The 13,193-nt window shown below is 37.9% G+C and overlaps 1 protein-coding gene across 1 annotated transcript in view; it reads left to right on the forward strand.

Moving 5' to 3' along the window:
* The window catches only part of LOC110676949 (paired box pox-neuro protein), a 138,325-nt gene that overhangs the window by 91,395 nt on the left and 33,737 nt on the right, over nt 1-13,193 (forward strand). The window contains exons 3-4 of the mRNA XM_021846942.1: nt 8,195-8,335; nt 8,431-8,510. Of these exons, the coding sequence (XP_021702634.1) occupies nt 8,195-8,335; nt 8,431-8,510 (221 nt within the window). The remainder of the gene's footprint in view (nt 1-8,194; nt 8,336-8,430; nt 8,511-13,193) is intronic.

Here is a 13,193-nt window from a genome sequence, read left to right on the forward strand (position 1 = left end):
TTCACGATTTTTGGAGAGGCTTCATGACTGAATCATTTTTAACGGCTTGAGTGTGCTTAAGTGATTTTGCATGAAAAACTCAAGCATGAGATTTTCGAAGCAGATCTCTAATAAGTTTGCTCTCGCGGGAGAGCTCATTGATTGAGATGTGAGTGTGAGACTGTCAACACTGATTGAGGCAAGTCCATGATAATCGCTTTTTAGCTTATAAATATAAACAATTCATAATATTCTTCAATATCGTCAGAGTTCGGTGACATACTCTAGAGCAGGGTTTCCCAACCAGTGGTGTGACAAACCCCCAAGGGGCTGTGACGATCCTTCAGGAGGTCCACGAAGTCATTATAGATAAGTGTCGTGATTAATTGATTGATTGATTGATAATTATTGTTTATTTTCGAGATGCAAATTTTTGATTGTTTTAGAATGCAGGTCATGTTTATTTACCCCACCAAGGATGCTAAGGTTTCTAGCAGACTTTGTGGTGAGATATTTGACCGATATTTGTACAAATGATTCTTGGTAGAATATTCTTGACGAATATCTCACAAGGTTTTTGGAACTTCGATGGAAAATATGCTCCAAAGAAGACTATGAGTAATTTTCTAATAATGGGCATTTTAGCTTCCAGTGGTGATTTTTGGTGGTCACCTAACAATATTTTTGAAAGAAGAAAAGCGAAAACATCTATTGACATCTTCGTGAATTTTTGGTGAATTTCTTGACGATACTCGAGGAAATCTTTTCAATATTGCAAAAATCTTTTAGGATGATTTAAGGAAATCTTTAACGTACATCTGTTCGATTTTCTAATGAATTGATGGAGATAAGCTGTTGGAATTTTCCCCCGAAAATGACCTGCAAGATTTGTTGTTGGATTTCGGCCAAATTCTTAGTGCACTTTTCCACAGGAACAAAGTTATTATGTGTACAGTCAACTCTCCCTAACTCGATATTGAAGGGACCATCGAGTTAGGGAGGCATCAAGTTACAGAACACAAAACCAGTGCAACTGCGATCAAAGGGACCATCGAGTTAGCCATGAAAACCAACTTTTACTATGGTTCTCTAACTCGATATCGAGATACGGAGTATCGAGTAAGGGAGAGTTAACTGTAGTTCATTTTGTGATTTTTCGTAGGTTTTCCTAATTTTATATAATTCAGAATCGGTGCTAGATGTTTTTGGGTACCCATTGAATTGTTGTTATTACAGTCAATTCAGTTTGATTCTAATTTTAAACTGTATTGAGTTTAATTGACTCAGTGCTTCTGTATGGCCAAAACCAATATTTTCATAAACATAGATTTAAGAAATATCCATTTTCAGGAGTTCAATATCACCAGAGCTCTATAGCATGCTTTGAAGCAGCGCGCTTTCTTTGCTTCTTTGAGAAGTAGTGAAAAAAATACTAAGCAGAGAGGCAATGAAAAATGAGCAAGGAAGATGCGACACAAAACACAACAGAGGAAAATTCCTTTAAAAATGAGTGCCATTACCTTTCCGCAAGGCCTGTTTTGTTCGGAAGGGTCACTCAGGAGTTCTTTCGAAGTGTGAGTAAGGGTGAACATAGAAGCAAGAGAGAAGAGTATCAGAAAAAATTATCGTATTTCGATGCACTCTAACTCGAATTGTTTGAGGATTCGTGTAATGTATTTTGAGTTCAATTTTTACTCCTCGAAATTGCCTCATTTTTGCATGAATTTCTGTGAAGCCTGCAAACATCTTAAACAAAAAGCATTTTCTTGCTCTTAATGTTTATGGGTACCGAGTTTTCTGGGTATAAAAATACGTGTAACATATGTCCACACAAACTTCCACTTGTTTCCACTTTTGCTTGATGCCGACAAAATTGCCCTTGCTTCAAGGGATCATCCAATTGCTTGTAACTTCCCTTACAGGGGATTTCCCACACAAATCTGTTCACGGGGAGAATAGACACCTGTCTATTTGGAAAAAGTATGCTAAACAATATTGTGTGTTACACTGATGGCTCTCGTCTTGCCGGTAGAGCTGGCACTGACGTATATTCCCGTGAGCTAAGAGTGAACGAGTTTTATTCACTTGGTAGGCACTGCACCGTTTTGCAAGTAGAAATATTTGTTCTTACGTGTGGAGGACAATCATGATTTCAACAGCATGTAATGGGTCATATGACTTGACCAGGGGAAAAGCATGCATTTTAGACCCACAAGAAATCTGTGACACTTTTCGGATTTTCATTCAAAGTAGGCCTAAAACGTATGAATGAGTCGAAAATTAGTACTGGGTCGAAAATTGGAGCTCTTCCCCTTCTTTTGTTAAGATTGTCGGGCAACAATTTAAACTTTTTCTTCGGCCAACTCAAGATGAAAGCTTGTTATTGCCTGTCGAATTCATATTGAGGAACTCAATTCAGTAAACTCTATAAATCTTATATGGGTACTTGACTGTTCTTCCATCGCTAGCAATGAATTGGATAATGAGAAAGCTCGCAATTGATCATGACTTCATGGGCTCTGAGCAAGTAATTTCAAATTTCAAGTGCTGGGTGAAGCTGTAGACCAATTCTTGAGCGATAGCTCATCACAAGCAACACTAGAATTATTTGTGGTCGTGTCGTCAAACAAAATTTAGCATTACTGACCCATCTCCAAGGGTTGCAAAGTTGGCGAAGTATCAACCAATTATGTAAAAGCAAAGTTTCAGAGTATTGGCCAGAGCGTTGGTTGGCTACTGACGACTCAACTATCAAATGACAAATGTTCAGCGTGCAAACTCATTTGTTTTGAATCCGATTGTGGATCTTCGTATCATCTAATATGTAACTGTCCAGTTTTGAACAACTGCGATTTAGACATATTGTGACAAGCCTTAGAATATTTTTGAAGCTTTCATGCAAAAAGTGTGACATGGGAGGACGTGACATAATTTGTATACCGTCCCTTACATGGTAAAAACTTAACAATTAAGTTAAACTGATTCCAGAACTGAAAGCAGTACTGTCAATGTCTACCGTCAGGAGAAAAGTGATAAAACAACAAAGAGCCGCCAGCTAGTGACCAATCGATTAAGTTTTCAGCTTTAACGGATGTTTGGTTCTCCAGATCCGTGCTCTTGAAAATTTAAGGTTTGGCTTCCATTCATCTTCATCGTAAGGTAAATAACTTGCTGTTTTGAATCATGGTCAAACTTAACATCAATCAATCTAAACAGATTAGATACCGCAAATATCATCAAGCGCTTAAGCGTAAATATAGCAAAACTCACGAAACGTAGGTTAACCAAAAAACCACCCAGAGTGAATTAAACTAATGGAATTTATAACTATTATTGTAGGAAAATTTTAACCGTTCCCGTAAAATAAACGAGTTGAAAATCCCGGATATAGTTCGCTGTCGTTACTGCCGTAACAATAAGTCTGATTAGTTTGAACGGAAAATGGTTTATTTTGCAAAACAAATGTAGCGTCCTGTTCATATGTCAGTCTTTATAATTTTTATTCGTTTTCAAAGCCACTCTTATGGAATTTATGGTAAATCGCTTTTTTGTGTGCTCCTACTGTTCAAACAGTTAATATGGATATGTACTGCATCCAAAAGTGCCACCCTACTGAAGACTCCATCCAACGGAATAATCTCACTTCTGGTCCATCTTCTTTATGCCCTCCGAGTTCGTCACCTTTTTTGCTACGCACACTGGACAAAGTCGACCAACGACGACTTATCGTAGCCACTGGCACTGACCAAACTTGCTCCGTTAACTCCAGACAGGCACACAAGGAGCATGACTCCGGTTCGATTGGGTCGAAAATATCGAGAGAATTATATTTACAGATTAGCTAATTTTTTATCTGTCTCATAATACACGTTGTAATAATTTGAAGAATTTTATGCGCGCGAACAAAAAGAAATCGAAATGTTCGAAAAAATTCTCCAAGTCCTTCGGCAATGCTGCTGCCGCCGTTGCTACGCTCCGACTGCATCGCTGCCTTGAAGGTGATGAGAAATCACTTTAAATTGGATGCTTTTTCCTATTCATGCTACTACTTCTGTCATGGAAAGGCTCTCTGCGGTCGCTTTGGCCCTTCGTCTCCGGTGCTGCTGTTGACGTTTCTGGATCTGGACAGCATCGGTTGCGCCACACAGCACATTACCAGTGATATAAAATGCGTGGAAGCGAAAAACTATAAACGGAACATTATTCATTCCTGCACCCGATATAAATCTCGAACCGAGGCGTGTTGCTTTTTGTTTGTGTGTTTCTGCTCGGGCATATCTACCTATCGCTTTAACCGGGATGGGAGCTTTGCGGGAGCTACAGTAAGTATTGTCGTCATAGTGTGGTTGATCATCATCTTCGTCGCGTTGCCTCCCGTTCGACTCGAAGTGGTTCGTTTTTCCACCTTGGACAATTAATTGACTGAGAAATAGATTTATGCAACGGCACCTCCTTCGAGCTGCTACCGAGTGGCAAAGCTTCTGCGCATTAGGGTGGTTCACATTAGACGAATTCCATATTAAATCGGTCAGTAACAGCACATGACCAGCACAAGAATAGCTGTACTCTTTTCTACTTTCTTGCGTTATGTCCCAACTAGGACAGAGCGTGCTTCTTTTAATGTTTTTTTAGCTCTTCCACAGTTAGTAAGAGCTTTCTTTGCCGATTGACAATTTTTGAACATGTATCGTATTTTTTATAGGATTTTTACACTTCTAGCAAAGAAAAATTTCCTACCAAGCAAAATATTTTCGACCTTTTTTCCTCTCGAATTTTTGTTTTCCGACCTTTTCATAAAGCATGGCAGGGTGTTGCTTAACCTATCATAAGGATGCTTTGAGGTGTATTAGTTTTTATTTAGTTTTGTGCCCTATATTATCTCACAAAACTAATTGCTTAAAATCTACATATCTAATGCACTTCAAGACCATAAAACGGCATTCCTTTAAATCCTATCAAGCAAGGCTGAAAAAAGGTATCGGGGCAAAATGATGTGTCAAGGGTACTCCTCAATCATACTTTCTCTAGCTTAGTTACTTTCCTGAAAATCCAGAATCATCCACTGCCTTGCTTTTATGCCAATTCGAAGCTTACAGGTATGTTTTAGTTATTGAAATTCAAATAAATTTCGAATCACCCTACTGCACATCGCATCGATCGGGAGGGTTGGGTGAGAAAATGACGAATGTGTGTTGAGCATACCTGCATCGTCATAGGTGCCCCCTGTGAGCGAAGGGGCGAGCAATCCGAATCGGTCGTCAAGAAGGAGTTGCGTGGAATGGTGTGGTATGTTTCAACAACTCGAAGGAATTCGTCTTCACGGATTTTTCCTCGGTCCTGGGCTCTGTTGGTTGGTTCGAGGTAAACTGGCACAATTAGAGGTAAAAAATGCCAATCAAATGATATGGTGCTGGTGTGGTTTTGTCAGTTTATGTCCAGCAGCATGATTGAAGCTTGGAATTAATTCATCGTGAATTTTTTGCGGAGCCAAGGCCCGGTGGCTACACATATTTGCTGCCGTCATGCCTTTTGTGGAGTCTAGCTGAATTCCATAGCTTGAGCTCTGCATCCCAAGTCCATAGATAATTCATTACGGTTGCTATAGTTAATACAGCATCCTAAACAAACACGAAACTGTTGCTTCAATAAGGTGTTAATCATCGCACTAGACCCGAAAATCACGAAATTCGAAACCCAAAACGTAAGCGTAGCGTAATTGGCTCTAAATCGCTATCTATCTCAGAACCCCTCGGTAGTTAAATTAAATTATTCATTTAAGTTACCTGAGAAACCATAACCCCAAAAAAGGTAGATCTGAATATTCCTTGCCCAAGCTGAACAACAGCTAAATTCGTCAGAAGCCGTGGCACTTGATCTTGAACCATCAAATGCTCGACAACAAAGCGTTATATGCGCTGCAAGGTGTTCAACCACATTTAATACTCCTAATTAAGATGGAAACAGAGAGATTCACGGAAAACAATCTCGGAGCAATCCAAAACGACAACCAACAACGGTGATGGGCCAAGACGAGCGCTAAAAAACAAACTGGTACGTTGGCCGTAAAACGCCGGCATCCAGGGATCAACATGACCTGCAGCCTCGATCCAATTGGTACAGGTTGCAGTGTTGTTGCCGTGTTGACCTCTGTCCAGAAATCGATAAAATTTACTCGATAATTACTTCTCGTGAAGCAGCAGTGGCTTTATTAATTGCTTGTCAGTTACTTCATATGGACAAGAGCAAACCACTAGTAGCTTATTTTAGTGCATCCAATGTATAACATTTATTCACTAATGGGGAGTGGCCTGTTTTGCTTGATGATGTTTCGCATAAGGACTCTTGACCTAATGAACTTTTCTTATAAAGCAATTTTATACAATAACAAGCAGAATTTTAAATAACACATATAATTTTCGTTATGCCAAATGACAATTATGCGTGAAGTCCAGACTCAAAATCATGTCTCTATGTGAAATGTGTAATGACAAAGGATAATTTTTTATTGCTCCTTCTATAGGGTCTCCCATTAGGGACCGTTCAAATATTACGTAACGCCTTAGGGGGAGGGAGGGGGTCTAACATAGTGTTACGGTCCATACAAAAAATTAAAATTTTCCATACAAACGCTGTTACGTGGGGGTGGGAGGGGGTCTAAAATTGACAAATTTTGCGTTACGTAATATTTGAATGAACCTTAGGTATATTATACATAGATGACCCGATTTTGTCAGCCACTTTTTCAAAAGGTTTTTCAGATCGCATTCAAAATGTAAGCAAGTTATCAGTTCTTTCTTCCCCAAGTTATGCATATTCATAATAATTTGAGTTGGGTTCATACAATTTGGAGAAGATTTGATTACCGTTTTGATTCATATTACGGACACTTAAGGCCTATTGGAAGTATAGCACAGCATAGAGCATTCAAAATAAATCATTCTGTATGATTCCTCAGCGTTATCGAGCGCCGGAAACCCTTAACTTTCGAATCGTGGGTGAAGAATACGCTTCCGCAACTTGAATAATTTTAAATAAATCGAAATGTATAGCCTTTTGATGATTCTTATTCCGGACGAGTCCTCACTTTTGCCTCATATTCCGGACACTTTGATTCGAATTCCGGACATCTCATGAAAATCAATAAGAGAAAAGTCAAATCATCAAATGAAATTGTTTAACCACTTAAGAGACGTCTAAGGCAGTTGTGCAATATAAATTTGCATAGATATTTATCAAAATAGCTTATTAAAACGAGCCTCGAAAATGTGAACTTTCGAATGGCAAAAATTGAAACATTTCGTGTGAAATGTTTCCCATACAAAGTAGAGTGTCCGGAATTAAAAGCTGTCCGTAATATGAATCAAAACGGTATGAAACCGTGAGAACAAAAAGATCTCCGCAAAAGGGGCTGACAAAATCGGGTCAGTACTGTAATCAAAGTTTAAGCCGAAATGTCAGCGTTATCTGTTTTTTTTTTTGTTGGGGGATTGAAACTACTGCGTCCATTATTTAGAACTTGAACATAAAGCAAGTAATACGTGAACATTTCTCTCCCATTCCCAAATTGACCTGCAACCTGACGCAGTCAGTGCTGTTACTGTTTGTTTTAATAACGAGAGCACCAAATCCTACACATTGGAGATGCTACTGATCCTGAGTAGCATCTGTTAATTCCCTGCGTAAGTACGAATTGCAATAACGAAGTAGCAACTGTGGGCAGTCAATAATGCTCATGCTCTTGCGAATGTTCAAAACTCGATTTTGGAACTTCGTATTATCAGATGTGTTACAATGGTTTATTCAGTTTCCAGTTTAGTTTATGTCATAAAAAGCCTCATCGATTAGTTAAAAAAAAACCTTCATTCTTCATCTCTTCCAAGTCTATGAATTCTCCACTTTCAGCGGTAGCTAATTATTGCGCAAACAGATTAAAATTTCTCGCTTGTCACACATTTATTCCAGACCAATAAATTCCGCCATAATTGTATCTCACCAGTGCCGCCAATTGACGAGCGTTGAAATTCCATATCGATAATAAACATGTTTTTTGCGCAATTCTGAACCCCTCCGGACTAGGTCTTCGGACAATTCCATCGAACATTTTCCTCTGCTTGCCCCTCAGAATCCAATCAAGCGCAATTAGCGTTCTCCAGTGGCACTTTAAGCCTCAGCTTCCTTTCGACTCACTCGCATCTTTTCTTGGTTACCGTTTCAGGTCAAGCAGGTGTCAACCAGCTCGGCGGTGTTTTCGTCAACGGTAGACCCTTGCCGGACATCGTTCGCCGGCGGATAGTGGAACTGGCTCTGATGGGCGTACGACCTTGTGACATTTCCCGGCAGCTACTGGTGTCCCATGGTAGGTTCTGTGGCGATCGGCCATAAAAAAATGGTTGCATATTTCTAATTGTAATTTATTACGATTGCTCCTTTTTTTTCTTTCCGCTACCACAGGCTGTGTATCGAAAATTCTCACCCGATTTTATGAAACCGGTTCGATAAGGCCTGGATCGATTGGTGGCAGCAAAACGAAAGTAAGTGCACTAAGAACGGGAAGCTTTCCGATGCGATGGTTGGGGAAATCACTGTGGTTTGAAGGTGGCCAAAACCTCAAAAATTGAAGTACTTTTCTCCAAACGGAATTATTCGACTCACTCACCACTTTTGTGACCTAAAATTATATATGAACTTGTGTTGTAAAGTTAAATGCTAATTTAATCTAGTTTACGTTCGTGTTTAGTTTATGTTTGATGATTCATATTTGAATGAACAGAAAAGAACAAGAAATATTGAAAAATTTGAAAAATGTTTGATTATGGCAAAAACTATGTAAATTCAGCAACATTTACTGTTTAAACTTTAAACGAAAAATCAAGGATTTGGCCCAAATCTATTCTGGATCGTACCGCTGTGTCGGGGGTGGCATCGAAATAGAACCGTTTTGTTAGCTTATCAAACCGAATGAATCTTAATTACCTCCCCATCGGAGCTAAAAGCAGCAACAACCTGCAAAAAATCGTTTAATAAAAGTATGAGTTTCCACTACGCACCGCATTAATGAACTGTGAACAAAGCGCAAATGGAACGATGAGACGCGTCATGCAAATGTGTCGCTTTACTTGGGAGGGCGTCTATTGGAAAAATGCTCTGACCACCTGAGTGGTGTTCGAGTGGGTGGGAATATGATTCCTCCCTGTTGCCGATAGATTGGTGTCGATTTGAGGGAAGATTGTTGCGTGCAGCAAATTATTTGTGTCAGAGGTATACGGTGACAGAACGAAAGACAATCGAGGGAACGGCATTTGATCCAGCCACGGTCAGGTCACAGCCTGGATGGTGTACTGTGGAAAGTGTGAAGGGGAAGATGTGTCCAGGATGATAACAAAATATATTGTCCATAATTACTTTTTACGCGATTCAATACATCACTGTCAAGTTGCGATGATTATCCAGGAAATATTTTTTCTATTAGGGTAGAAGCACCGGTTTTGGCCATACGCCAGTTTTAGCCATAGTGGATTAAACACCGTTTTACATAGCCAATCGGCATGAAACCTTTTGTGTTTAGTAGATCACGTTCACAAGATAGAGCAATATCCATTTACTCGTCCGAATTGATTCAAAACATAGGGAAAACAATAAATTTTCCTTATAATTTTAGCTCCCATACACCTAATTTGGCCAGGGTACTCTTTATTTGGCCACTCTCATAAGAAATCAATGTGATTGGCCAATTAAGGAACCAAAGTTTGATCTCTGGCCGAAACTGGTTCTGGTGGCCTATATTGACCAACGAGGTTTTCAAGGCGAAAAAATAGATTTAGCTCAGTTTCGATATTTTACATACATAATAAGGATTGAAAGTTTGCATTTGTCGTAATTAGCTTCCCATATAATTTTTATTGACATTCTCTCTTAGACAGGCCAAAATCGGTGCTTTTACCCTATTCTATTTCAGTTGCGCATGCAATTGAAAAAAATGGAAAAATAAATACTTTGATAGGATTTGAAATTCACAGCTAGTGGACATTTGAACACATTAAACATTTAAATGGAGATGAATTAAACATTTAAATGAACTAAGAAATTTAAAAACTTGATTTGCATACGAATGTTTGAAAAAATCCAGTAGAGTGGAACATGTTTCAATTTAACTGAAGTTTGGTGTGCAACAAAAATATAAAAATGATCAAACATTTCCATGATTGTCTTACAAGGTACAAAAATCTGTAGTGAGACTGACTCGCGGTTGCTTGGTGTTCTTTTCCTAATCTTACCGAACGAATCATGTTGCCAGGTTAATGCAGTTGGATGATCTTTGGATGATATGTATACTCTACTAAAATCAAACTAAAAGTTATTCCATGCCAAAAATGTATAGCACGTGAAAGAGAGCATAACGGATTTCAACCAAATTTGCATCATTCACTTTTTATGTGAAAAAAAAATGCAATTTTCATGCCCATCGAGTTGAGAAAGCAAGGAAAATATTATATTTTAGGTTCAGTGTTTCCAAATATGTATATTTTCAATTTTCAAAACATAAAGCGGTTTTTTAAAACAAATATCGAGTTATGGAGAGAAATTGGTCTATCACGTGACATCGAGTAGTGGAGATATCGAGTTATAGAAATATCCACTTATGGAGGGCACAATGTATGGAAATATAAAGTTACCGAAAAATCTATCGTGTTATAGAGTATATCGAGGTATAGTAGAATATCGAGATTCGACTGTATAGTATTGTTATGAAAATCGCGTGGCTCAATGCCAAGTTAAGGTATTCAGGGTGCGGCATCATTAGGCCGAAGTACGTTAGGTCGAATAGGCCACTAGGCGGAACGTGTCTCAAGGCTGAATGTGTTGAAAATGATGAAAAAATATTCTAGTACTTCCTAAACTGTGTGACGCAAACTAATTTTCAACATAATCTCAGAGAACCTTCATAATCATTTTGTGAATAACCTGAGTAAAATATGGTAAAATTTTTCCTTCAAAGTCTAGGCTTTGAAAATTAGTTGAAATAATTTTTGCGGGAGCAAATCAGTTGAATAGTAGCCTAAATATGTAATTTATTTTTAAAAATATTGTTAAGACCAAGAAGGTATTGCTATCATCACTTTCTAATCAAATTTGGCGCAAACAACTCATACTCATTTTCACAGCATGGGCGAAATGAGCTGACGAAATCAGGTTTAAGATTAGATGGATAGGTTTTTGCAACAGAGGACGGTAGTATCCTGAATTTCAGATTTTCGGAAACACAACCATTATTCGAGTGACGAACTCGCCAAGGGCCACTAATATTAAGCAAATAATATTAACATAACCATTGGCTTTGAACGGAAATTTTTTGAAAGGAAAGCGGGAAAAATTTATTTGTCTATATTCTGATTAAGTTTCAAAGACAAAATATTACCTCTAAAGGTATCTATATAACAGTAATATTTATTTATTTTTTTCTATTGATAACCATTTTGAATGGTACATTTCCACGATTCTACACATTTTTGATATTCACTTAGATTTTTTTTTTCATTAAGTTCTGAATATTGAATTTTCGTCATTTTAAATTTTTGATTTTCAACGTGATTGAAATCTAAAAATGCGTTTAGAAAAGTAGTGTGTTTTTAGAAGTGTGTTTGTACATCTAAACGACGATTGATATTAAATTTGACAAACTAATGCAGTCAACTCTCCCTACCTCGATATTTCATATCTCGAAATCGAGTTTTAGAGAACCATATTAAAAGTTGTTTTCATGGCTACTCGATGGCCACTCAGATCGCAGTTACACTGGATTTGTGTTCTATAACTTGAAACTTCCCTAACTTGATGGTTCCTTCAATATCGAGTTTAAGAGAGTTGACTGTATATTGATAGACGATTAAATCTCACGAAATTATATACTGTTCATATATATAAAGTAAAGTGCGCCGTTTTGGGTAATGACAATTTTCATAGTATAATTTGAATGCTTGACGATTTTATAGTCTATTTTCAACACATCATATTATATCATTGTGAGACTTAATTCTCGGCTAAATATCCCAATACTGTTAAATACCCAAAATAAAAATTGAAATTCGTTGTGTCATTTGAAGGTAACTTCTAATCTATAAAATTAAGCTGAGAAAGTATACTCACATAGTATTTCATGTCTAGTAATACTTTTTGACTATTGTCTTACTCCTACCTGTAAATATAAAATTAAGTAAAATACTAAAAATATTGTATGATCATGCATAAGTAAGCTCTACGAATTCATCTTTCTCATTTTGGTGCGCAGCGCTATTTCCAGAAAATTGGTAAAGGGTGTCACGATCTTCACAAGTTTGGGAATCTGTGGAATAGCCTATATTAAATTAGGAAAAAAATCTGGTTTGAATGTTTCGGCCTGGTGACCCATTTGGCCAAACAAACTTCGGCCTAATAACTCATTCGGCCGAACAAACTATTTTCTAGCGTATAGTCGGGTCTCCTTTTAAACGCATTACTATAACGTGCACTCCTATTACGCGCACTCGTATAAGACACATTAGAGCGTTATAGGAGACCCAGGACTTATGGGCTTTCATCACTTTGGGGGTATTGTTGAATATCTAGTATGCCAAAAAAGCTAGCACAGCTAGCTTTTAGTTGAGAACGTGACCGGTAGGGACGCTTTTTCTGATTTGCACTGTATGAACCATGAAGGACAAGAATGCAAAATTTTGTAAATTTTGTAATGCACTTAGAAAAATAGCCTCAAAGTTGTTCAGTATGGCAAGGGCTATCATTTTTCCTCGCATTGTCACGTTTAAGTAAAAGTGTGACAGAAAAATACATGCGGTAAAATATTTTCTACAATGCAATGGGATAAAAGTGTGGCTAGTATCCTAGTATATTCGTCGGATTGGGGGATTTTTTTTAACAATTATTTGATATGAGAAAGAGTAAGGATACTTTTACTACTCATATGTGTTATCGTTGGCTATTTGTTTGAACCAAAGAAAAACAATATACAGCCAAACCTCTTTTTTCGCTCCAAAAATTCCAACTTACACTCCTGCCTGATAACGAGAACCAATGTAGTAGCGTTTTTTTGGTACGGGACCGATGAGAAGATGACGGAAATCGATGTCTGATGCCAAAATCACTTGAAACCACACAAACCGGAAGTCGCCATCTTTGATTCCAAAATGGCTTCAGATTATGGTTTACGTTATCCCTATTGA

This window comes from Aedes aegypti, chromosome 2 (genome assembly GCF_002204515.2).
Source record: "Aedes aegypti strain LVP_AGWG chromosome 2, AaegL5.0 Primary Assembly, whole genome shotgun sequence".
In the NCBI taxonomy this organism is placed as follows: Eukaryota; Metazoa; Arthropoda; class Insecta; order Diptera; family Culicidae; genus Aedes; species Aedes aegypti.